The sequence below is a fragment of the Salmo salar genome, chromosome 11, assembly GCF_965601325.2.
Source record: "Salmo salar chromosome 11, fSalSal1, whole genome shotgun sequence".
Lineage (NCBI taxonomy): Eukaryota > Metazoa > Chordata > Actinopteri > Salmoniformes > Salmonidae > Salmo > Salmo salar.
This window is the reverse complement of record NC_138301.1, coordinates 1,188,238-1,215,615: the sequence shown is the minus strand read 5'-3', so window position 1 is coordinate 1,215,615 and position 27,378 is coordinate 1,188,238. Positions and strand designations below refer to the sequence as shown.

Sequence of the window (27,378 nt, the reverse complement as noted above, 5' to 3'; positions counted from 1 at the left end):
ATTAAAAGGCTGAAAGAAAAAAAATGATAATTCTCATGAACGCGCATCTCCAGTGTCACTGTCCCCAGCCTGACCACTCACAAATTATCCTGCTGTTCATCGCCCAGAGACAGGAGACACGTCATTCCACTTTCTGGCGCCTTCTGAGAGCCAATGGAAGCCTTAGAAAATGTCACGTTACAGCAGAGATGCTGGTTTTTTGATAGAGATGCAACAGAAGGATAACAAATTGTCAGACAGGGCACTTCCTGTATGGAATCTTCTCAGATTTTGGCCTGCCATATGAGTTCTGTTATACTCACAGACACCATTCAAACAGTTTTTGAAACTTTAGAGTGTTTTCTATCCAAATCTACTAATTATACGCATATTCTAGTTTCTGGGCAAGAGTAGTAACCAGTTTAAATCGGGTACGTTTTTTTTATCCGGCCATGCAAATACTGCCCCCTAGCCCAACAGGTTTAACCAAAAAAACTTTGCACACTCTTGGCATTCTCTAAACCAGTTTCACCTGGAATATGCGGAGCACTTGACTGCTTTTCCTTCACTCTGCGGTCCAACTCATCCCAAACCATCTCAATTGGGTTTAGGTCTGGTGATTGTGGAGGCAAGGTCCTCTGATGCAGAACTCCATCACTCTCCTTCTTTGTCAAATAGCCCTTACACAGCCTGGAGGTGTGTTGTCATTGTCCTCTTGAAAAACAAATGATAGTCCTACCAGTGTAAACCATATGGGATGGCGTACCACTTCAGAATACTGTGGTAGCCATGCTAGTTAAGTGTGCCTTGAAATCTAAATAAATCACTGATGACAGTGTCACCAGCAAAGCACCCCCACACCATCACACCTCCTCATCCATGCTTCACGGTGGGAACCACACATGTGTAGTTCATCCGTTCACCTACTCTGCATCTCACAAAGACATGGACTCATACCGAAGGACAGATTTCCACCAGTCTAAATTAAATCAAATGTTATTTGTCACATGCGCCGAATACAACAGGTGACCTTAAAAATACCTAAAAAGAATAAGAAAGACATCAAAGTAACAAATATTTAAAGAGCAGCAGTAAAATATGTGCAGGAGCACTGGTTAGTCGAGGTAATTGAAGCATTATGTACAGTACATGTACGTAGGTGTCACGATTGTCGTGTGTGGAGGACCAAGACGCAACAGGGAAGTGTATACTCATCTCTTTTTAATATATAAGAAGGAGAAACAAAATAAACACGTATACAATTAACAGAAACGACACTAACAGTTCTGTCAGGTGACAAAACAGAATACAACTTCCCACAATCCACAATACAAACACACCCCTAATTATAGGACCTTCAATCAGAGGCAACAATAGACAGGTGCCTCCAACTGAAGGCCCCAACACCAATTAACTAAACAAAGAAATACAAATGACTAGACAGAACATAGAAATAAACTAACATAGAACAATAACCAAAACCCTGGACTAATAAATCAAATACCCCTCTCTACATGGACACATACGCACAACCACCCTGAACCACATAAAACAAATACCCCCTGCCACGTCCTGACCAAACTAAACACTAACAAATAACACCTTTACAGGTCAGAACGTGACAGTAGGTACAGTTATGAAAGTGACTATGCATAGATGCTAAATCTTATGCTAAATCTTATGCTAAATCTTTTCAGTCTCCTGAGGGAGAATAGGTTTTGTCATGCACTCTTCACAACTGTGTTGGTGTGCTTGGACCAAGTTAGGTTGTTGGTGATGTCTAATGTCCATTGCTCGTGTTTCTTGGCCCAAGCAAGTCTCTTATTATTATTGGTGTCCTTTACGAGTGGTTTCTTTGCAGCAATTCATCAATAAAGGTCTGATTCATGCATTCTCCGCTGAACAGTTGATGTTGAGATGTGTCTGTTATTTGTGCTCTGTGAAGCATTTATTTGGGCTGCAATTTCTGAGGCTGATAACTGTAATAAACTCATCCTCTGCAGCAGAGGTAACTCTGGGTCTTCCATTCCTGTGGCGGAACCATTTGGGAGCCAGTTTCATCATAGCGCGTAATGTTTTTTTGCAACTGCACTTGAAGAAACTTTCAAAGTTCTTTAAATTTTCCGTATTGACTGACCTTCATGTTTTAAAGTAACGATCTACTGTCATTTCGCTTTGCTTTTTTGAGCTGTTCTTGCCGTACACCATCCCTGCCTTATCGCAATACAACTGATTGGCTCAAATGCATTAAGAAGGAAAGAAATTCCACAAATTAACTTTTAATAAGGCACACCCGTTAATTGAAAGTCATTCCAGGTGACTACCTCATGAAGTTGGTTGAGAGAATGCAAAAATGTGTGCAAAGCTGTCATCAAGGCAAAGGGTGGCTGCTTTTTTGAAGAATCTCAAATATAAAATGTATTTTGATTTGTTTAATCTCTCTGGGCTAGGCGGGACGAATTCGTCCCACCTACGCAACAGCCAGTCTAATCCAGTGGCGCGATTTTCAAATACCTTAAAAATCCTATTACTTCAATTTCTCAAACATATGACTATTTTACAGCTATTTAAAGACAAGACTCTTGTTAATCTAACCACACTGTCCGATTTCAAAAAGGATTTACAATGAAAGCAAAACATTAGATTATGTCAGCAGAGTACCAAGCCAGAAATAATCAGACACCCATTTTTCAAGCTAGCATATAATGTCACAAAAACCCAGAACACAGCTAAATGCAGCACTAACCTTTGATGATCTTCATCAGATGACAACCCTATGACATTATGTTATACAATACATGCATGTTTTGTTCAATCAAGTTCATATTTATATCAAAAACCAGCTTTTTACATTAGCATGTGACGTTCAGAACTAGCATACCCCCCGCAAACTTCCGGCGAATTCACTAACAATTTACTAAATTACTCACGATAAACGTTCACAAAAAGCATAACAATTATTTTAAGAATTATAGATACAGAACTCCTCTATGCACTCGATATGTCCGATTTTAAAATAGCTTTTTGGTGAAAGCACATTTTGCAATATTCTAAGTACATAGCCCAGCCATCACGGGCTAGCTATTTAGACACCCGGCAAGTTTAGCACTCACCAATATCAGATTTACTATTATAAAAGTTTGATTACCTTTTGTTGTCTTCGTCAGAATGCACTCCCAGGACTGCTACTTCAATAATAAATGTTGGTTTGGTCCAAAATAATCCATCGTTATATCCGAATAGCGGCGTTTTGTTCGTGCGTTCCAGAAACTATCCGAAATGGTAAATCAGGGTCGTGCGCATGGAGCAATTCGTGACAAAAAAAATCTAAATATTCCATTACCGTACTTCGAAGCATGTCAACCGCTGTTTAAAATCCATTTTTATGCCATTTTTCTCGTAAAAAAGCGATAATATTCCGACCGGGAATGTCCATTTCGCTAAACAGAGGAAAGAAAACAAAGCTTTCGGTCGACGCGGGCACGAGCCTGAGTCTCACAGTACTGTAACCAGCCACTACCCAAACGCGCTACTTTTTTTCAGCCAGAGCCTGCAAAGCCATGATTCAGCATTTTGCCGCCTTCTTAGAGCCTATGGCAGCCGTAGGAAGTGTCACGGGACAGCTAAGATCCTCACTCTTCAATAAACAGAGACAAGAAGAACGACACCTTGTCAGACAGGCCACTTCCTGCATGAAATCTTCTCAGGTTTTTGCCTGCCATATGAGTTCTGTTATACTCACAGACACCATTCAAACAGTTTTAGAAACTTTAGGGTGTTTTCTATCCAAAGCCAATAATGATATGCATATTCTAGTTACTGGGCAGGAGTAGTAACCAGATTAAATCCGGTACGTTTTTTATCCAGCCGTGTCAATACTGCCCCCTAGCCCTAACAGGTTAACACTTTTTTGGTTACTACATGATTCCATATCTGTTATTTCATAGTTAATGTCTTTACTATTATCCTACACCCTTGAATGAGTAAATGTGTCCAAACTTTTGACTGGTGCTGTATGTGCATACACACACACACAGGAATATTGATGCACACACACACAAACACATCATTGCATTTACTTTCTTTACAAACACCCACTCGTCCACACTGTCACTTACAAAGGCTGTAGATTTCCTGTAGACTTCTACAAAGAATCCGAAAGCACTTACTTTCTGGAATAAATACCCTTGAAGGGGGGGGGCATCATGCCGTCAAGCCACACATCACATCAGCAGCAGCATGATGTACAGGTGGGGGACGAAGACGTGTGGCGGCATTGCAACGATGAATGACACATTCACATGCGAGCGCACACACACCCACCCACACACACTGATGAATGAAAGACACTAACAATGGACAACCAGTTAACTGGCAGTTGACAGAGCTCGTGCATTACCACTTTATAAATAAATAAGTTCACATACTGTAAATTCAGCGACTTATGTGTTTGCAGCCCTGGTCGGAGCCATTTGTTTGTCTGCTGCAGCGCTCTAGGGTGTTAATGTGTGTATGTGTACATGTGTATAAGAGGGGGGAGGGGAGTGTGTGTCGCATACTGTATGTGGCTGTCCTACTGGTTGACTTTTGTAAATGTCATGTGGTGTGTTTGTTTTCATGTGTACATATTACATAGTTTATTTATATTCTGCATATACATATGTTCTTGACATACTATGATAATATTTGGTCACACTTTAAACAGAGATACTTCAGTATTATTTCATAAGCACATTTCATACCATATACATTAAAGGGTGGCATAAGGGTCATGACACATTTGGCAAAGCACCAGAAGAAAGCACCTGTTATTATCACCCGTCATATGTTTTACGTTTGCATATGACACGTCAGTTGATGATGTACCGACATGGGTCCTTTTTTACATCCCTTCACATATCTGTCCATATTTCCTCATAGTATATGTATATTCTTGTCTATGCAGTGTACAGACGTAAGCATACAGAGCTACAGTCCATTCAGCTGGAGCTACAGAGCCCGGACTGTAAACTGAGCAAGCTGAGGGCTTCAACTATCATGACCGACTACAACCCCAACTACTGCTTCGCTGGGAAGTCCGCCTCTGTCAACGACCTGAAGGAGGTGCCCCGACGCAACATCTCCCTCACCAGGTACACTAGCCTTCAAAAAGTCATAAACAACAACAACAACAACAACAATTAGAATAAGTTTACTTCAGCTGTCTTAAAACTTGCCTCACCCACTACCACCTGGGTGATGCCACAGCAGTCATTTTGAGCTAGAACTCTCACCACACATCAGGCTGGTGTTCACCAGGGGGCCGACTCAGACTTAGCAAATGTGCACATTTCTTACGCACACCTTTCCTACCCATTTCTCAGTTGTTGATATTCAGACTTACCTATGCAGGTGCATAATGCGCTCTACAGGTGTGGCTACCTTGCGGGCACTGAATAAATGTAATCCAACCACTGAAAAGCCTCCCACTTGCTGGTCAACACATTTTCTCCTGGAGTTTTCATTCAATAGGGTTTTCAGCGCATTTATCTTAAGCCATCCCGTTAAATATTGTCACGTCCTGACCAGTATAAGAGGTTATTGTAGTTTGGTCAGGACGTGGCAGGGGGTATTTGTTTTATGTGGTTCGGGGTTTAATGGGATATGTATTTATGTAAGAGCGGTGTTTGATTTATGTGTTCCGGGGTTTTGGGGTAATGTTCTTGTTTTGTATTTCTATGGTTTTCTATGTTGTGTATTTCTTTGTGTTGGCCTGGTATGGCTCTCAATCAGGAACAGCTGTACATCGTTGTTGCTGATTGAGAGTCATACTTAGGTAGCCCTGTTCACCTGTCCCTTTGTGGGAAGTTGTTTGTGCATTACTGTGCGTGCTCTTGTTTAGTGGTTTAAATTAAAAGTTAAAATGAGCACTCAACCCGCTACGCCTTGGTCCCTTTCATACGACGACCGTTACAAATACGATGTAACTTTAACCTCTTGGGGCTAGGTGGGACGCTAGCGTGCCACCCGTGGTGCACTCCATCAACAGCAGGTGCATTTCAAGAGCGGCAAATTTGAATCCAAATAAATGTCAAAATTCAAATTTTTCAAAAATACAACTATGTTACACCATTTGAAAGATAAACATCTCCTTAATCTAACCACGTTTTACGATTTCAAAAAGGTTTTACGGCGAAAGCATAAATTTAGAGTATGTTAGGACAGTACATTTACAAGAGTTGTGTGTAATGTTTTGTCAAGTCAAAGACAGGGTCACCAAAACCATAAAACCAGCTAAAATGATACACTAACCTTTTACAATCTCCATCAGATGACACTCCTAGGACATTATGTTAGACAATGCATGCATTTTTAGTTCTATCAAGTTGATATTTATATCCAAAAACAGCGTTTTACTATGGCATTGATGTTGAGGAAATCGTTTCCCTCCAATAACCGGCAGTCAAGTCAGCGTCACAAATTAAATAATTAAAATTAGAAAACATTGGTAAAATATTATATTGTCATTTAAAGAATTATAGATTTACATCTTTTGAACGCAATCAACTTGCCAGATTTAAAAATAACCTTACTGGGAAATCACACTTTGCAATAATCTGAGCACTGTGCCCAGAAAAATACGCGTTGCGATACAGACTAGACGTCATGTTGGGGAGATCTAAAATCGAAAATACTATGTAAATAATCCATTACCTTTGATTCTCTTCATCAGATGTCACTTCCAGGTATCACAGGTCCATAACGAATGTAGTTTTGTTCAAAAAAGCTCATCATTTATGTCCAAAAATCTCCGTCTCGTTAGCACATGATGTAAGCCAGCCGGACTTCTCGTCATGAACGAGGGGAAAAAATATATTTCCGTTCGTTCAAACATGTCAAACGTTGTATAGCATAAATCATTAGGGCCTTTTTTAACCAGAACATGAATAATATTCAAGGTGGACGAATGCATAGTCTTTTATAACGTATTGGAACGAGGGTACCCAACATGAAGTAGCGCGCCAGGTGTCTAATGGGACATCACCGTTCCATGGCTCTTGTTCGGTCAGATCTCCCTCCAGAAGACTCAAAACACTTTGTAAAGGCTGGTGACATCTAGTGGAAGCAATAGGAAGTGCCAAAATATTCCTAAACCCCTGTGTTTTTCAATGGGATAGGTTTAAAGTCAATACAACACATCAGGTATCCACTTCCTGTCAGAAAATGTCTCAGGGTTTTGCCTGCCAAATGAGTTCTGTTATACTCACAGACACCATTCAAACAGTTTTGGAAACTTTAGAGTGTTTTCTATCCATATATAATAAGTATATGCATATTCTAGTTACTGGGTAGGATTAGTAACCAGATTAAATCGGGTACATTTTTTTTATCCAGACGTGCAAATGCTGCCCCCTAGACCCAACAGGTTAATAAAAATTTTGTGGACAGACTCACTACAATACATCGAGAGAACAGGTTCAGAATATAGGGATCAATGAAAGAAAGCCATTTAGATATATGCTTAATTGTTTCCATTTCAGCTTCAACTGGTCCACTTGAAAATACACTGATCTTGTCGATTATTTAGTCAAATTCTTGGGTTAGGAAAGTATGTATCAATAAAAATAAACATGTTTGGAGATCCTTTACGCACTAAATATACTGCTCAAAAAAATAAAGGGAACACTTAAACATCACAATGTAACTCCAAGTCAATCACACTTCTGTGAAATCAAACTGTCCACTTAGGAAGCAACACTGATTGACAATAAATTTCACATGCTGTTGTGCAAATCGAATAGACAACAGGTGGAAATTATAGGCAATAAGCAAGACACCCCCAATAAAGGAGTGGTTCTGCAGGTGGAGACCACAGACCACTTCTCAGTTCCTATGCTTCCTGGCTGATGTTTTGGTCACTTTTGAATGCTGGCGGTGCTTTCACTCTAGTGGTAGCATGAGACGGAGTCTACAACCCACACAAGTGGCTCAGGTAGTGCAGCTCATCCAGGATGGCACATCAATGCAAGCTGTGGCAAGAAGGTTTGCTGTGTCTGTCAGCATAGTGTCCAGAGCATGGAGGCGCTACCAGGAGACAGGCCAGTACATCAGGAGACGTGGAGGAGGCCGTAGGAGGGCAACAACCCAGCAGCAGGACCGCTACCTCCGCCTTTGTGCAAGGAGGAGCAGGAGGAACACTGCCAGAGCCCTGCAAAATGACCTCCAGTAGGCCACAAATGTGCATGTGTCTGCTCAAACGGTCAGACACAGACTCCATGAGGGTGGTATGAGGGCCCGACGTCCACAGGTGGGGGTTGTGCTTACAGCCCAACACCGTGCAGGACGTTTGGCATTTGCCAGAGAACACCAAGATTGGCAAATTCGCCACTGGCGCCCTGTGCTCTTCACAGATGAAAGCAAGTTCACACTGAGCACGTGACAGACGTGACAGAGTCTGGAGACGCCGTGGAGAACGTTCTGCTGCCTGCAACATCCTCCAGCATGACCGGTTTGGCGGTGGGTTAGTCATGGTGTGGGGTGGCATTTCTTTGGGGGGCCGCACAGCCCTCCATGTGCTCGCCAGAGGTAACCTGACTGCCATTAGGTACCGAGATGAGATCCTCAGACCCCTTGTGAGACCATATGCTGGTGCGGTTGGCCCTGGGTTCCTCCTAATGCAAGACAATGCTAGACCCCATGTGGCTGGAGTGTGTCAGCAGTTCCTGCAAGAGGAAGGCATTGATGCTATGGACTGGCCCACCCGTTCCCCAGACCTGAATCCAATTGAGCACATCATGTCTCGCTCCATCCACCAATGCCACGTTGCACCACAGACTGTCCAGGAGTTGGCGGATGCTTTAGTCCAGGTCTGGGAGGAGATCCCTCAGGAGACCATCCGCCACCTCATCAGGAGCATGCCCAGGCGTTGTAGGGAGGTCATACAGGCACGTGGTGGCCACACACACTACTGAGCCTCATTTTGACTTGTTTTAAGGACATTACATCAAAGTTGGATCAGCCTGTAGTGTGGTTTTCCACTTTAATTTTGAATGTGACTCCAAATCCAGACCTCCATGGGTTGATAAATTGGATTTCCATTGATTATCTCTGTGTGATTTTGTTGTCAGCACATTCAACTATGTAAAGAAAAAAGTATTTAATAAGATTATTTCTTTCATTCAGATCTAGGATGTGTTGTTTAAGTGTTCCCTTTATTTTTATGAGCAGTGTATATTGATGAATCAAAACCACCAATATGGAAACCACCAAGTTTCCATATTCAAGTTCAATCCATGAAATATTGGAATTGTACAATAGGGGTTGAACAATAGTCCTATAAACCTACCCTAATCCTCACTAATCATGGAACTGTATGACAACAGTCCAGTCATCGTGAACCGTGCACCAGGCTCCATGTTTAAACTGCTACATGTGGTCTGAATTCCATAATGATTCAAATGGGCTACATGTCCCAAATTGTCACGGATCCCTCTGGAACTTTCATTGCGCATACCTGGCCCCCATTCCTACTGATTGTATTTGTATATATGTGCCCTTTGTTCACCACGGTACTGTCGATTATTGTTACAATGTCCGTTGGTGCGTGTGAGTACCTGTCCTGTGTGTTTTGGCTTTCGAGCCTTTGTGGATTGCGCAGATGATTACGGGTCTCGTCCCGTGTGTTAATCATTGTGCGCGTGTGCTATTTATTCAAGGTACTCCTCGCTCTATTGTTTTGGGTTTCTACCCTTTGTTTTTGTTATGTGTTTGTTTGGTCTTCTTCCCAGTGCCTTTACACTGCATGCCGTAATTTAGGGTATAATAAAAAAATATATTACGCATTCCTGCGCCTGTCTCCCGAATCATTGTTACCAACATGACACAAATTATTACACAATGTGAGCCTTATATGATCCACTATTGCTAGCGACTCTCAGGAACAACTACGAAGAAAACTAACACTAAGGTGTCAGTTATAAATGTATGTGGGCATTACTGACAGTGGCTGCCGATAGTGGCTAATATTTAACATGATACAAATTGTAAAATAGCCTAAAACTGAGAAAAACCCTTGCATATAATTAAAACATTCTAAAGCGCATTCAATCAACTATGCAGGTTTGGTGCTGCAGAGGCCTATAGCTTGGGTCTCCAAATTTCATCCCCGCAAATTATGTGGGCATACAATAAAAACTCTGAATAACGGCACAGCTATTTTTAGTCTACTTCACTGTTGAAAAGGGGCCACAAATACATGTCATGTTGATATGATTTTCAGTTTGTTTCTGTATGGTTTCTCACTTGAGTCTAGAGATTATAAGGAAAACTCATCAAAAACAATTTCTTTGTGTATTTACAATCCCCTTCTCCAAATGGATCACTTTTTATCTCTCTCTTGCTAAGTACTATAATAGCACTTAGCAATTTTTAAATTACAGTGCATGGAGAATGCTTGTATTTCCATCAGAACATTTTTTTTAATGCTTTTTCCACTTGGAACTGGTAGGTTCGCTCGACCTTATTCATGGTTTCCTCACGCTTAAAGGTGGTACAATTATGAGGGAATTGAGTCACTGTCAAAATACGGCATATCTGTAGACACACCTCCGCCACACCTTCATGTCTTTGATATCCACGCCAAACGAATAGTTGGTGAATAGCATAATATTCTCATGCTTAAGTTCAAGGTCAGGATAGAGAGAATATTGCATAAAAAGGGATTTGTTCCATTTACGCGCACAATAACTCTTGACAGAATTCCCCACTAGGCACATAGCGCCTATTGAAAGTGTACACACACACCTCGCAGTTTTGTCACATTTTGCTGCCTGAAACTTCTATCTAAAAAATGATTAAACTAGATATTTTTCCGACAGATCTACACAATCTACTACACATTTTCAAAGTGAAAGAAAAAGTATATACTTTTTTAAAATGAATAACTTAATAACAAACTTAAAACAAAGATGTCTTGATTGCGAATGTCTTCACAACCCAGAATTGATACTTGGTGGAAGCCCCTTAGGCAGCAATTTCAGCTGTAAATCATTTTGAATAAGATTCTACCAACTCTACACAACTCTTAGGGTAACATACAGTGCATTCGACAAGTATTCAGACCCCTTGACTTTTTGCCCCAAAATGTTTAAATACAGCCATATTCTTAAATGGATTAAATACATGTTTATCCTCATCAATCTACACACAATACCCCATAATGACAAAGTGAAAACAGGTTTTTAGAAATGTTTGCACATTTATAAAAAAAAAAAAAAACAGAAATACCTTATTTACATAAGTATTCAGACCCTTTGCTATGAGACTCAAAATTGAGCTCAGGTGCATCTTGTTTCCATTGATCGTCCATGAGATGTTTCTACAACTTGATTGGAGTCCACCTGTGGTAAATTCAGTTGATTGGACATGATTTGGAAAGGCACACACCTGTCTATATAAGGTCCCACAGTTGACAGTGAACTTCAGAGTAAAAACCAAACCTTGAGTTTGAAGGAATTGTCCATAGAGCGCCGAGACAGGATTGTGTCGTGACACAGATCTGGGGAAGGGTATCAAAAAAAATTGTTGGTGATGTCTAATGTCCATTGCTCGTGTTTCTTGGGCCAAGCAAGTCTCTTCTTATTATTGGTGTCCTTTAGTAGTGGTTTCTTTGCAGCAATTCAACCGTGAAGACCTGATTCACACAGTCTCCTCTGAACAGTTGATATTGAGATTTGTCTGTTACTTGAACTCTGTGAAGCAGTACTTAAGATGTCCGAGAAGGTTAGATCACTGTGAAAGGCTAAGTTAGCCACCTGGTACACATAGTGTCCATAGGCCCACTTTCCTTCCACCCAATAATCAATGACATCAACTGTGAATGCTTACTGCTGTAGTACAGTGCCTTGCAAAAGTATTCACCCCCCTTGGCGTTTTTCCTATTTTGTTGCATTACAACCTGTTTTTTAAATTGATTTTTATTTGCAATTCATGTAATGGACATACTTAAAATAGTCCAAATTGGTGAAGTGAAATGAAAAAAATCACTTGTTTAATTTTTTTTTTTAAAACAGAAAAGTGGTGCGTGCATATGTATTCACCCCCTTTGCTATGAATCCCCTAAATAAGATCTGGTGCAGCCAATTACCTTCAGAAGTCATAGTTAGATTGCACACAGGTGGACTTTATTTAACTAAGTGTCACATGATCTGTCACATGATCTACATATATATACGCCCGTTCTGAATGGCCACAGAGTCTGCAACACCACTAAGCAAGGGGCACAACCAAGCAAGCGGCACTATGAAGACCAAGGAACTCTCCAAACAGTTCAGGGACAAAGAAGTGGAGAAGTACAGATCATTATTAAAAGATGGAAAGAATATAGCACCACAACAAACCTGTCAAGAGAGGGCTGCCCACCAAAATGCACGGACCAGGCAAGGAGGGCATTAATCAGAGAGGCAACAAAGAGACCAAAGATAACCCTGAAGGAGCTGTAAAGCTCCACAGCGGAGATTGGAGTATCTGTCCATAGGACCACTTTAATCCGTACACTCCACAGAGCTGGGCTTTATGGAAGAGTGGCCAGAAAAAAGCCATTGCTTAAAGAAAAAAATAAGCAAACACGTTTGGTGTTCACCAAAAGGCATGTGGTAGACTCCCCAAACATATGGATGAAGGTACTCTGGTCAGATAAGACTAAAATTGAGCTTTTTGGCCATCAAGGAAAATGCTATGTCTGGCGCAAACCCAACACCTCTCACCACCCCGAGAACATCATCCCTGTGGTGGTGGCAGCATCATGCTGTGGGGATGTTTTTCATCGGCAGGGACTGGGAAACTGGTCAGAATTGAAGGATTGATGGATGGCGCTAAATGCAGGGTAATTCTTGAGGGAAACCTGTTTCAGTCTTCCAGATATTTGAGACTGTGACAGAGGTTCACCTTCCAGCAGGACAATTTACATTTTATTTTACCTTTATTTAACTAGGCAAGTCAGTTAACCTCTCTAGGGTATGTGGGACGAAATCGTCCCACCTACTCAACAGCCAGTGGAATCCCGTGGCGCGATATTCAAATACCTTAGAAATGCTATTACTTCAATTTCTCAAACATATGACTATTTTACACCATTTTAAAGACAAGACTCTTGTTAACCTCTATGGGCTAGGTGGGACGCTAGCGTGCCACCCGTGGTGCACTCCATCAACAGCAGGTGCATTTCAAGAGCGGCAAATTTGAATCCAAATAAATGTCAAAATTCAAATTTTTCAAACATACAACTATTTTACACCCTTTGAAAGATAAACATCTCCTTAATCTAACCACGTTTTACGATTTCAAAAAGGTTTTACGGCGAAAGCATAAATTTAGAGTATGTTAGGACAGTACATTTACAAGAGTTGTGTGTAATGTTTTGTCAATTCAAAGACAGGGTCACCAAAACCATAAAACCAGCTAAAATGATGCACTAACCTTTTACAATCTCCATCAGATGACACTCCTAGGACATTATGTTAGACAATGCATGCATTTTTAGTTCTATCAAGTTCATATTTATATCCAAAAACAGCGTTTTACTATGGCATTGATGTTGAGGAAATCGTTTCCCTCCAATAACCGGCAGTCAAGTCAGCGTCACAAATTAAATAATTAAAATTAGAAAACATTGGTAAAATATTATATTGTCATTTAAAGAATTATAGATTTACATCTCTTGAACGCAATCAACTTGCCAGATTTAAAAATAACCTTACTGGGAAATCACACTTTGCAATAATCTGAGCACTGCGCCCAGAAAAATATGCGTTGCGATACAGACTAGACGTCATGTTGGGGAGATCTAAAATCGAAAATACTATGTAAATAATCCATTACCTTTGATTCTCTTCATCAGATGTCACTTCCAGGTATCACAGGTCCATAACGAATGTAGTTTTGTTCAAAAAAGCTCATCATTTATGTCCAAAAATCTCCGTCTTGTTAGCACATGATCTAAGCCAGCCGGACTTCTCGTCATGAACGAGGGGAAAAAATATATTTACGTTCGTTCAAACATGTCAAACGTTGTATAGCATAAATCATTAGGGCCTTTTTTAACCAGAACATGAATAATATTCAAGGTGGACGAATGCATACTCTTTTATAACGTATTGGAACGAGGGTACCCAACATGAACTCGCGCGCCAGGTGTCTAATGGGACATCATCGTTCCATGGCTCTTGTTCGGTCAGATCTCCCTCCAGAAGACTCAAAACACTTTGTAAAGGCTGGTGACATCTAGTGGAAGCAATAGGAAGTGCCAAAATATTCCTCAGCCCCTGTGTTTTTCAATGGGATAGGTTTAAAGGTAATACAACACATCAGGTATCCACTTCCTGTCAGAAAATGTCTCAGGGTTTTGCCTGCCAAATGAGTTCTGTTATACTCACAGACACCATTCAAACAGTTTTAGAAACTTTAGAGTGTTTTCTATCCATATATAATAAGTATATGCATATTCTAGTTACTGGGTAGGATTAGTAACCAGATTAAATCGGGTACATTTTTTTTATCCAGACGTGCAAATGCTGCCCCCTAGCCCTAACAGGTTAATCTAACCACACTGTCCGATTTCAAAAAGGCTTTACAACGAAAGCAAAACATTAGATTATGTCAGCAGAGTACCCAGCCAGAAATAATCAGACACCCATTTTTCAAGCTAGCATATAATGTCACATAAACCCAAACCACAGCTAAATGCAGCACTAACCTTCGATGATCTTCATCAGATGACACTCCTAGGACATTATGTAATACAATACATGCATGTTTTGTTCAATCAAGTTCATATTTATATCAAAAACCAGCTTTTTACATTAGCATGTGACGTTCAGAACTAGCATACCCACCGCAAACTTCCGGTGAATTTACTAAATTACTCACGATAAACGTTCACAAAAAACATAACAATTATTTTAAGAATTATAGATACAGAACTCCTTTATGCAATCGCTATGTCCGATTTTAAAATAGTTTTCGGCAAAAGCACATTTTGCAATATTCTGAGTAGATAGCTCACCATCACGGGCTAGCTATTTTGACACCCACCAAGTTTGGCACTCACCAAACTCAGATTTACTATAAGAAAAATTGGATTACCTTAGCTGTTCTTCGTCAGAATGCACTCCCAGGACTTCTACTTCAATAACAAATGTTGGTTTGGTTCCAAATAATCCATAGTTATGTTCAAATATCCTCTGTTTTGTTCGTGCGTTCAAGACACTATCCGAAGGGTGACGAAGGGTGACGCGCCTGGCGCGTTTCGTGACAAAAAAATTCTAAATATTCCATTACCATACTTCGAAGCATGTCAACCGCTGTTTAAAATCAATTTTTATGCAATTTTTCTCGTAAAAAAGCCATAATATTCCGACCGGGAAAACCTGTTTTCGTTCAAAGACTAAAAATCTAAAATGGACTCTTCTCGTGCACGCGCGCCCCAGTCTCATTGTTCTCTGATCGACCACTATCCAAATGCGCTACTGTTTTTCAGCCATGGCCTGCAAAGTCATCATTCAACGTTCTGCCGCCTTCTGAGAGCCTATGGGAGCCGTAGGAAGTGTCGCGTTACAGCAGAGATCCTCAGTTTTCAATAAAGAGAGTGTAGAACCAATTCTTATTTCAATGACGGCCTAGGAACAGTGGGTTAACTGCCTTTTTCAGATTTTCACCTTGTCAGCTTGGGGATTCGATCTTGCAACCTTTCGGTTACTAGTTCAACGCTCTAACCACCAGGCTACCTACCACCCCAATGTCCCTAAGCATACCGCTAAAGCAACATTCGAGTGATTTAATTGAGAATCTGTGGTATGACTTAAAGATTGCTGTACACCAGCAGAACCTATCCAACTTGAAGGAGCTGGAGCAGTTTTGCCTTGAAGAATGGGCAAAAATCCCAGTGGCTAGATGTGCCAAGCTTTTTGAGACATACCCCAAGAGACTTGCAGCTGTAATTGCTGCAAAAGGTGGCTATACAAAGTATTGACTTTTTTTGTCTTATTTCTTGTTTGTTTCACAATAAACAATATTTTGCATCTTCAACGTGGTTGGCATGTTGTGTAAATCAAATGATACAAACCCCCCAAAAATCCATTTTAATTCCAGGTTGTAAGGCAATAAAACAGGAAAAATGCCAAGGGGAGGGAATACTTTCGCAAGCCACTGTATGTTGTAGTGTGTACTGTGTGTGCATTATGAAGGCATTATGGAGGGATGCTTTCGCTTTACTTTTGGTTTATAAGACATGATTTTACATATATGTATCTCAAAGTTTGTGAGTCCTTTTGTTTGTCTGGGTGCGTGTGTGTGTGTGTGTACTTCCTTGTATGTGTATAGGGGTCTGGGACATGGTGCCTTCGGTGAAGTGTATGAAGGGATGGCAGCAGGGATACCTGGAGAGCCCAGTCCCATGCAAGTAGCAGTCAAGGTGAGCCCTGACACAAACAAAAAACAAGAAATAAACAAACAAACTTACACACAGGATATACTGGGCCTCATTCATCTGTAATATCAGCAAGAATGTGTGTGTATTGGGTACGTATGAGCATTTTATTCACAAACATTTCAGTGTTTGAGCTTATGTTGATTTTTTTATTTAACCTTTATTTAGGCAGGGGAGTCTTATTGAGACCCAGGTCACTTTTTTGATGGAGCCCTGCAATGAGCCCCACTGTGCAGATTTATCCTTAGTTCTGCACATCTGTCTACACAGCATTGTCTATGTTCTCTCTGAATGTCCTCATTGTGTGTTCTGTGTGCGTCCCCTGTAGACACTCCCTGAGGTGTGCTCTGAGCAGGATGAGCTTGACTTTCTTATGGAGGCTCTCATTATCAGGTAACACAAACCACGTTTCCATCCACAGTTTTTATGCAAGTAAAGTTATACCATAAGCAAATAAATCACAACAGGTGTGATGCAAACACACATACACAATGTTGACAGACAATTTGTTCGTTCGACATGGTGGGATCTTCTTGTGTCGGTAAAATTAATTATGCGGTAGAATCTATTTTATGTGCAATTATTTATATAATAAACCATCATATCGAAGTAAACTTGGAGCCACCCGATGATATGCTCCATTGTGCTACCACTACAACGTGGAAAAGCATTAGAGTTTATAGGAAGATTAAATAGTTTTGATTAACTTTCCTGGTGGTTAAGTGATGGATGGTGATGAGCTTCATGCACATTTCCAATAAATATCTAGTTTTTTTTTTGAATGCTCGTGACACGATGATAAACACTTGGCTGCCAATTATCAAATACAAATTACGTTGGTCTCATTCCATTTCATTATATAACCTACCCCTATTTTGTCAGCTAACTGTTGTCTAGAGAGCATGCTCCAAAACCAGATGGGGTGCATACGATATGCTATAAAACGCAACAGCTTTTGTGACAAAACTGTCAGTGAAGTTGAAAATGTGATGGAAATCTAACTTATGTTTTTTTATTTGGTACATGGGACTTTAACCACAAAAGTTATTTTTATGTGAACTACCTCCTCACGCACAGCCTTTTATCCATAACAAATCAATTTGATGGAAACACATCACTTATGGAAAAATGTTCATATTGTTTTTATGCAGATTTTTGAATATTAACATGAAAATCTGTCGCCAATTGGATGGAAACCTAGTTACAGTACACAAACCTAAGCACACGCATGTACTCACACACTCTCTCACACACACACACACACACACACACACACACACACACACACACACACACACACACACACACACACACACACACACACACACACACACACACACACACACACACACACACTCACAGCTTTTGGTTGAAGACATATTGCAAACGTGCTCCATGGCAGACCATTCTTCAGCAACCATGTACTGTAATCTCGCTTCCTTTCCAAACCTCTCCTTCTCCCTTTCCTTTCCCCTTTCCTCCCTCTATCTCCACCCTCCTTCCCCCTCATCCCCCACTCTCTCCCTTCTCCCCCCTTTCCTCTCTCTCCTCCCTCCTCTCACTCTTTCCCCCTCTCCCTCTCCTCCCTCCATTCCTTCCCCCCTCTCTTTTCTCCCTCTCCCCCTGCAGTAAATTCAGCCACCAGAACATAGTGCGGTGTATCGGGGTGAGTCTACAGGCCCTACCACGCTTCATCCTATTGGAATTGATGGCTGGAGGAGACCTCAAGAGTTTCCTGAGAGAGATGCGGCCCAGACTGGTCAGTTCAGTTGCCAGTTTGTCCCGTATATTTCAAAATGTACAGTGCGTTAGTTCAGAGCAGGTAGTGCTTTAGTGCACAGCTCAAGTATTTTTGTTGTAGGAATATGTTGTCTTGCTCTAAGTCACAACAGCCAGAGATGGTACCTTGGAGCAGAGATTTCTGAAACCTTGGAAAGTAAGTTTGACTACATTTGCCAAATTGTTAAAAGGTTTGAAAAACAATTGAAATAAATGCAACAGTTGGACAGTGGATACGTTTTAGTTTTTTTTAATCACATATTGACTGGATAATAGCACTTAAAATATTTTACTGGCAATGGACAAATAAAGAATGAAGTACAGGGATTTTGGTGGAATTCAGCTATTCAATTTATTGTAAAATTGTACATTTTGTTTCTTAGAATGCACTCATATATACAGTATATGGTATCAGGTATTCTTTTAATATTTTGTGTTTGAATAAAATTATATGTGCCTCATTTGCATAAATACACTAGCTATATTGGCATAAACACTACATGACCAAAAGTATGTGGACACCTGCTCTTCTGGGAAGGCTTTCTAAAGTGGCTTGCGAAAGTATTCACCCCCTTGGCATTTTTACTATTTTGTTGCCTTACAACCTGGAATTAAAATGTATTTCTGGGGGGTTTGAATCATTTAATTTACACAACACGCCTACCACATTTCTATTGTGAAACAAACAAGAAATAAGACAACAACAAAAAAACTGAAAACTTGAGCATTCATAACTATTCACCCCCCCCAAGTCAATACTTTGTAGAGACACCTATTGCAGCAATTACAGCTGCAATTCTCTTGGGGTATGTCTCTATAAGCTTGGCACATCTAGCCACTGGGAATTTTGCCCATTCTTCAAGGCAAAACTGCTCCAGCTCCTCCAAGTTGGATGGGTTCCGCTTGTGTACAGCAATGTTTAAGTCATACCACAGATTCTCAATTGGATTGAGGTCTGGGTTTTGACTAGGCCATTCCAAGACATTTAAATGTTTCCCCTTAAACCACTCAAGTGTTGCTTTAGCAGTATTCTTAGGGTCATTGTCCTGCTGGAAGGTGAACCTCCATCACAGTCTCAAATCTCTGGAAGACTGAAACTGGTTTCCCTCAAGAATTTCCCTGTATTTAGCGCCATCCACCATTCCTTCAATTCTGACCAGTTTCCCAGTCCCTGCCGATGAAAAACACCCCCACAGCATGAAGCTGCCACCACCATGCTTCACTGTGGAGATGGGGTTCTCGGGGTGATGAGAGTTGTTGGGTTTGCCCCAGACATAGCATTTTCCTTTCCTTGGAGTTTTGGTGGGCAGCCCACTCTTGGCAGGTTAGTTGTGGTGCCGAATTCTTAAAAAAGAAAATGGATTTAATGATGCTCCGTGGGATTATCAAAGTATCTGATATTTTTTTGCAACCGAACCCTGATCTGTACTTTTCCACAACTTTGTCCCTGACCTGTTTGGAGAGCTCCTTTGTCTTCATGGTGCCACTTGCTTAGTGGTGTTGTAGACTCTGGGGACTTTCAGAACAGAGATCATGTGACAGATCATGTGACAGATTGCACACAGGTGGACTTTATTTAACAAATTATGTGACTTCGGAAGGTAATTGGTTGCACCAGATCTTATTTAGGGACTTCATAGCAAAGGGGTGAATACATATGCACGGACCACTTTTCAGTTTTTTATATTTTTGCATTTTTTGAAACAAATACTTTTTTTTCATTTCACTTCACCAATTCAGACTATTTGTGTATGTCCATTACATGAAATCCAAATAAATATCAATTTTATTACAGGTTGTAATGCAACAAAATAGGAAAACGCCAAGGAGGATGAATACTTTTGCAAAGCACTGTGCTCGATGTTGGAGCATTGTTGTGGGGACCATTTCTGTATGGACCTGTCAATCTGAAACAGGAAAGGGCCTTCCCCAAACTGTTATCACAAAGTTGTAAGCACAGAATTGTCTAGAATTTCATAGTATGCTGTAGCGTTAAGATATCCCTTCACTGGAAATAAGGGGCCTAGCCCGAACCATGAAAAATAGCCCCAGACCATTATGCCTTCTCCACCAAACGTTACAGTTGGCACTATGCATTGGGGCAGGTAATGATCTCCTGGCATCCGCCAAACTCAGGTTCGTACTGCCAGATTGTGAAGCGTGATTCATCACTGCAGAGAACGCGTCCAATGGCGGCGAGTTTCACACCTCTCCAGCTCACGCTTGGCTTTGCGTATGGGGATCTTAGGCTTGTGTGCGGCTGCTCGGCCATGGAAACCCATTTCATGAAGCTTCCGATGAGCAGTTCTTGTGCTGACGTTCTTCCAGAGGCAGTTTGGAACTCGGTAGTGAGTGTCGCTACACGCTTCAGCACTCGGCGTCCCCGTTCTGTGGTTTACCACTTCGCGGCTGAGCAGTGGTTGCGCCTAGACGTTTCCACTTACAGTTGACCACGGCAGCTCTAGCAGACCAGAGATTTGACGAACTGACTTGTTGGAATGGTGGCATCCTATGACGGTGCTACATTGAAAGTCATTGAGCTCTTCAGTAAGACTATTCTACTGCTAATGTTTGTCTATGGAGATTGCATGACTGTGTGCTTGATTTAATGCACCTGTCAGCAAAAGGTGGGGCTGAAATAGCCAAGTCCACTCATTTAAAGGGGCGTCCACATATTTTTGTGTTTATATAGTGTATGAATAAATTAACATAAAGGGCTGGAACAGGGCGGCAACCACCAAAAATTGTAGCGGGGTGCGTAATGGGCAGCAGAGTAGTCAGGCGCTGGAGAGCAGAACTGGGTATAAACCGGAGATTTATTAAGCAAAACCAACGGCAGAAGAGGACTGGCCACCCCGAAATAGCCTGGTTCCTCTCTAGGTTTCTTCCTAGGTTTTGGCCTTTCTAAGGTGCTTCTACACCTGCATTACTTGCTGTTTGGGGTTTTAGGCTGGTTTCTGTACAGCACTTTGAGATATCAGCTGATGTAAGAAGGGTTATATAAATACATTTGATTTGATTTTGATATAGAGCGAACGGAGTACGCCGGGGTCCCCTCGATGTCCAGAGGAGGAACCTCCCGCCCCTCAGACTCCTGGAGCGGGCCAACCACCACCGGCCTGAGGAGAGACACATGGAACGAGGGGTTAATACGGTAATCAGGGGGAAGCTGTAACCTATAACAAACCGCGTTCACTCTCCTCAGGGCTTTAAATGGCCCCACAAACCACGGGCCCAGCTTCCGGCAGGGCAGGCGGAGGGGCAGGTTTGGGTCGAGAGCCAGACCTGGTCCCCCGGTGCAAACAGTTGACTCCTCCGCGCGCCTTAACCAGTCGTCCACCGCAGGAGCCTCAGTCTGACTCTGATGCCAAATCGACAGAACCGGCTGGTACCCCAGTACGCACTGGAAGGGGGAGAGGTTAGTGGAGGAGTGGCGGAGCGAGTTCTGAGCCATCTCGGCCCAGGGCACGAACACTGCCCACTCCCCCGGCCGATCCTGGCAATACGACAGCAGAAACCTGCCCACATCCTGGTTCACTCTCTCCACCTGCCCATTACTCTCGGGATGAAACCCCAAGGTAAGGCTGAACGAGATCCCCAGACGTTCCATGAATGCCTTCCAGACCCTCGAAGTGAACTGGGGACCTCGATCAGACACTATATCCTCAGTCACCCTGTAGTGCCGGAAGACGTGCGTAAATAAGGCCTCCGCAGTCTGTAGGGCCGTAGGGAGACCGGGCAGAGGGAGGAGACAGCACGACTTAGAGAACCGATCCACAACAACCAGGATCGTGGTGTTTCCCTGTGAGGGGGGGAGATCGGTAAGAAAGTCCACCGACAGTTGCGACCAAGGCCGCTGTGGAACGGGTAAGGGATGTAGCTTCCCTCTGGGCAGGTACCTAGGAGCCTTACACTGAGCGCACACCAAGCAGGAGGAAACATAAACCCTCACGTCCTTGGCCAAGGTAGGCCACCAGTACTTCCCAACCAAATAGCGCACCGTCCGACCGATCCCAGGATGACCAGAGGAGGGTGACGTGTGGGCCCAATATATCAACCGGTCACGGACAGCAGACGGAACGTACAGACGCCCAGCAGGACACTGGAGGGGAGCGGGCTCTGCACTTAATGCCTGCTCAATGTCTGCGTCCAGCTCCCACACTACCGGCGCCACCAGGCAGGAGGCCGGGAATTTGGGAGTGGGATCCATGGGCCGCTCCTCTGTGTCATACAGTCTTGACAGTGCGTCTGCCTTCACGTTCTGGGAACCTGGTCTGTAGGATAGGGAAATAACAAAACGGATGAAAAACATGGTCCACCTAGCCTGGCGAGGGTTCAGTCTCCTCGCTGCCCGGATGTACTCTAGATTGCGGTGGTCAGTCGAGATGAGAAAGGGTGTTTAGCCCCCTCAAGCCAATGTTTCCACGCCTTCAGAGCCTTGACGACAGCCAACAGCACCCGGTCCCCCAAGTCATCGTTTCGCTCCGCCGGGCTGAGCTTCTTCGAGAAGAAGGCACAGGGGTGGAGCTTCGGTGGCGTACCCGAGCGCTGAGAGAGCACGGCTCCTATCCCAGCCTCGGACGCGTCCACGTCCACTATGAACGCCAAAGAGGGATCCGGATGGGCCAGCACGGGAGCCGAGGTAAACAGAGCCCTCAGGTGACCAAAGGCCCTGTCCGCCTCAGCCGACCACTGCAAACGTACCAGGCCCCCCTTCAGCAGTGAGGTAATGGGAGCCGCTACCTGACCAAAACCCCGGATAAACCTCCGGTAGTAATTGACAAACCCTAGGAACCACTGCACTTCCTTTACCGTGGGAGTCGGCCAATTACACACGGCTGAAATGCGGTCACTCTCCATCTCCACCCCCGAGGTGGAAATGCGGTACCCTAGGAAGGAAACGGACTGCTGGAAGAACAGGCATTTCTCAGCCTTGACATACAGGTCATGCTCCAACAGTCGACCAAGCACCCTGCGCACCAGGGACACATGCACGGCGTGTGCAGTGGAGAATATCAGAATGTCATCAATGTACACCCTGCCCATGCAGGTCCCTGAAAATCTCGTCTTCAAAGGCTTGGAAGACTGATGGAGCATTCATCAACCCGTACAGCATGACGAGGTACTCATAATGCCCTGAGGTCGTACTGAACGCCGTCTTCACTCGTGTCCCTCCCGGATACGCACCGGGTTGTAAGCGCTCCTGAGATCTAATTTGGTGAAGAAGTGCGCCCCGTGCATTGACTCAATCGCTATGGCGATGCGCGGTAGCGGGTAACTGTACCTCACCGTGATCTGGTTTAGCCCTCGATAGTCAATGCACGGGCGCAGACCTCCCTCCTTTTTCTTCACAAAAAAGAAACTCGTGGAGGCAGGTGAAGCGGAGGACCGAATGTACCCCTGACGCAGGGATTCGGAGACATATGTTTCCATAGCCGCTGTCTTCGCCTGTGACGGGATACATGTGACTCCTGGGAAGTGCAGCATCTACCAGCAGATTTATCGCACAATTGCCCCGTCGATGGGGTGGTAATTGAGTCACCTGCTTCTTGGAGGGCTCTCGACCACCCCGTGAGAGCCCTCCGTTGCCAAGAAACAGTGGGGTCATGACAAGCTAACCAGGGTAGGCCTAGCACCACGGGAAACGCAGGAGAGTCAATGAGGAAGAGACTGATTCTCTCCATGTGACCCCCCTGCGTCACCATACCCAGAGGAGCGGTGGCCATCTCTAATCAACCCTGACCCTAATGGTCAACTGTCTAAGGCATGAACGGGGAAGTTTCACAGTCATGGGAACAATGGGGATCCCTAAACTAAGGGCGAACGATCTGTCTATAAAATTCCCAGCCGCTCCTGAAACAACTAGCGCCTTATGCTGGGAATGCGGGGGAAAAAAATCAGGAAAAGTAACATACACAAACATGTGTGCAACAGGGGCTCTGGGTGAGAATGGTGCCGGCTCACCTGGGTGACGCCAGAGTGCCCTGCCTGCTGCCTCGATCCCCAGAGGAACCAACCCGGCACCGACCGGCAGTGTGACCTCTGCGGCCACAGATGGTGCACGAGACGAAACCTCCTCCAGTCTCCCTACGCACAGCACCTCCCAGCTCCATGGGCACTGGAGCGGTGGTGCTGGGGGATGGAACCGACAGAACCCGATCTGGATGTCCGCGGGTAGCCAGCAGGTTATCCAGCCGAATGCACAGGTCCACCAGCTGGTCGAAAGTGAGGGTGGTGTCCCTGCAGGCCAATTCCCGACGGACGACCTCACGCAAACTGCAGCGATAGTGGTCGATCAGGGCCCTATTGTTCCATCCCGTGCTGGCGGCCAGGGTCCAAAAATCCATGGCGAACTCCTGGACGCTCCTCGTCCCCTGCCTCAGATGGAAGAGACGTTCACCTACTGCTCTACCCTCGGGTGGGTGGTCGAAGACTGCTCGGAAGCGGCGGGTGAAATCCTCAATGGTCCAGCGCCGCATCTCCATCTCCCCACATGGCATTGGCCCACTCTAAAGCTTTCCCAGAGAGGCACGAGACAAGGGCGGACACCTTCTCACGGACTGAAGGAGCCGGGTGGTCGGTTGCCAGGTAGAGGTTGAGCTGCAACAGAAACCCTGGCAGCGTGCAGCCGTCCCGTCATACTCCCGGGGAAGGGCGAGACGAATCCCACTGGGACCGCATGAAGGGGGGGACGAGTAGTGGATACCCCAGTTGTGCTGGTGGAGGCGCTGAAGGAACTCCCTGTCTCTCCCAGCGGTCCATAGTTTGGACAACGAGGTCCATGGCGGCGCATCGCTGTGTGCTCCCAGACGCGCTCCTCCACCCCTATTCCAGGGGCACTTGCTCCTGCTGACTCCATATGTGTGGTTTGGGATTCTGTAGCCGGGTGCGTAATGGGCGGCAGAGAAGTCAGGCGCAGGAGAGCAGAACTGGGTATAAACCGGATATTTATTAAGCAAAACCAACGGCATCCAGAACGGCATCCAGAAGATGCCTACTTTTTTTCAGCCAGAGCCTGCAAAGCCACGATTCAGCTTTTTGCCGCCTTCTGAGAGCCTATGGCAGCCGTAGGAAGTGTCACGTAACAGCAGAGATCCTTTGTAATGGATAGAGATGGCAAAGAAGGCCAAGAAATGGTCAGACAGGCCACTTCCTGTAAAGGAATCTCTCAGGTTTTGACCTGCCATTTGAGTTCTGTTATACTCACAGACACCATTCAAACAGTTTTAGAAACTTTAGGGTGTTTTCTATCCATATGTAATAAGTATATGCATATTCTAGTTACTGGGTAGGAGTGGTAACCAGATTAAATCGGGTATGTTTTTTATCCAGCCGTGTCAATACTGCCCCCTAGCCCTAACAGGTTAATTAACCAATTACGCATATTTGGGCAGTCTTGATACAACATTTTGAACAGAAATAAATGGTTCATTGGATCAGTCTATCTGCACGTACACTACTGCCATCTAGTGGCCAAACACAAAATTGCACCCAAGCTGGAATAATACATTGTGGCCTTCCTCTTGCATTTTAAAGATTATATAAAATAAAATAAAAATGCATGTTTTTTTCTTTGTATCATCTTTTACCAGATCCAATGTGTAAAATTATCGTACATTAATTTCACATTTCCACAAACTTCAAAGTGTTTCCTTTCAAATGGTATCAAGAATATGCATATCCTTGCTTCAGGTCCTGAGCTACAGGTAGTTAGATTTGGGTATGTCATTTTAGGCAAAACATTTTTTTTAAAGGGTCCGATCCTTAATTAAGATAGACGTACTTCACAGAGTAAACTAACTCTTTCAATCTGAAAGCTAACAGAGGAACAACAAAGGATGCAACAGCTGTTTGGCTGCTGTGCTCTGCAGTAAATCTGTCACTGTTTTGTTTAGGAATCTGTTTGCCAATTGGTCCACCTATCTGCATGTCTGTCATGTCTTCTTTTATCAGTCTAATTCTTTGACTTTTTGTATGTTTATCTTTTTTTGTGTGTAGAAGCTTGAATGTCTGTCCGTGTGTCTGTCTGACTGATTTGATTTACTGTCTGTCTGTCTGTCTGTCTGTTTGTCTGATACACAAATGTATAGTCAATAACACAATAGAAAAATCTGTATACAGTGTGTGCAAATGTAGTAAGGAGGTAAGGCAATAAATAGGATAATAGTGGTGAAGTAATTACAATTTAGCCATTTACACTGGAGTGATATATGTGCAGATGAGGATGTGCAAGTAGAAATACTGGTGTGCAAAAGAGCAGAAAAACAAAAACAAATATTGGGATGAGGTAGGTAGTTGATTGGATGGGCTATTAACAGATGGGCTGTGTACAGCTGCAGTGACACGTCTGACCTCTGTGATTGCCAACAAGGCTTTTGCCACCAAGTACTAAGTTATGTTTTGCAGAGGGGAAAAAATACTTATTTCCCTCATTAAAATGGAAATCATTTTATAACATTCTTGACATGCGTTTTTATGGATTGTTTTGTTGTTATTCTGTCTCTCACTGTTCATATAAACCTACCATTAAAATTATAGACTGATCATTTCTTTGTCAGTGGGCAAACGTACAAAATCAGCAGGGGATCAAATACTTTTTCCCTCACTGTATGCAGCGTTTACCATGAATACAGTCTCTGAGAACACGGGAACATTGTCTTTAAATTTCAATTCCGCTGTAGAGCGGGTCTTCAGCTCTACGGATTGAATCAAGCCCTATGTATATATGAGCCTGATCTCTTCCTCTCTATCTGGTATCTCTCTATAGGAGCACCCTTCTAGTCTATCCATGGAGGACCTGCTCAACGTGGCCAGAGACATTGCACAGGGATGCCAATACCTGGAGGAGAACCAGTTTATACACCGGTAGGCCTACTGTGGTAGAGAAACATACTGTACATGGATTTATGTGTGTGCACAGTGTGCACATAATGTATAGTCAAACCCACACAATATGCAATGACAGACAAATACACTCTCACACAGAAACACTAATTTCACCCACTTACTGTATACATACGCACACACAAACACAGAAATAGCAGTGCACCCACACACCACAAAGACACAGTCCCCCACCCAAAGAAAAACAGATGGGAACAGAACGGTTTGCCTGCTTCCCCCGGCAACCCCAGAAATCGCCTTGCTCAGTCTCCACG

General features: G+C 43.4%; 1 protein-coding gene across 1 annotated transcript in view; it reads left to right on the top strand.

Annotated features, from left to right (window-relative positions):
- The window catches only part of LOC106562017 (ALK tyrosine kinase receptor), a 182,588-nt gene that overhangs the window by 131,088 nt on the left and 24,122 nt on the right, over positions 1-27,378 (top strand). The window contains exons 16-20 of the mRNA XM_045688931.2: positions 4,925-5,111; positions 16,336-16,426; positions 16,770-16,834; positions 18,071-18,200; positions 26,988-27,085. Of these exons, the coding sequence (XP_045544887.2) occupies positions 4,925-5,111; positions 16,336-16,426; positions 16,770-16,834; positions 18,071-18,200; positions 26,988-27,085 (571 nt within the window). The remainder of the gene's footprint in view (positions 1-4,924; positions 5,112-16,335; positions 16,427-16,769; positions 16,835-18,070; positions 18,201-26,987; positions 27,086-27,378) is intronic.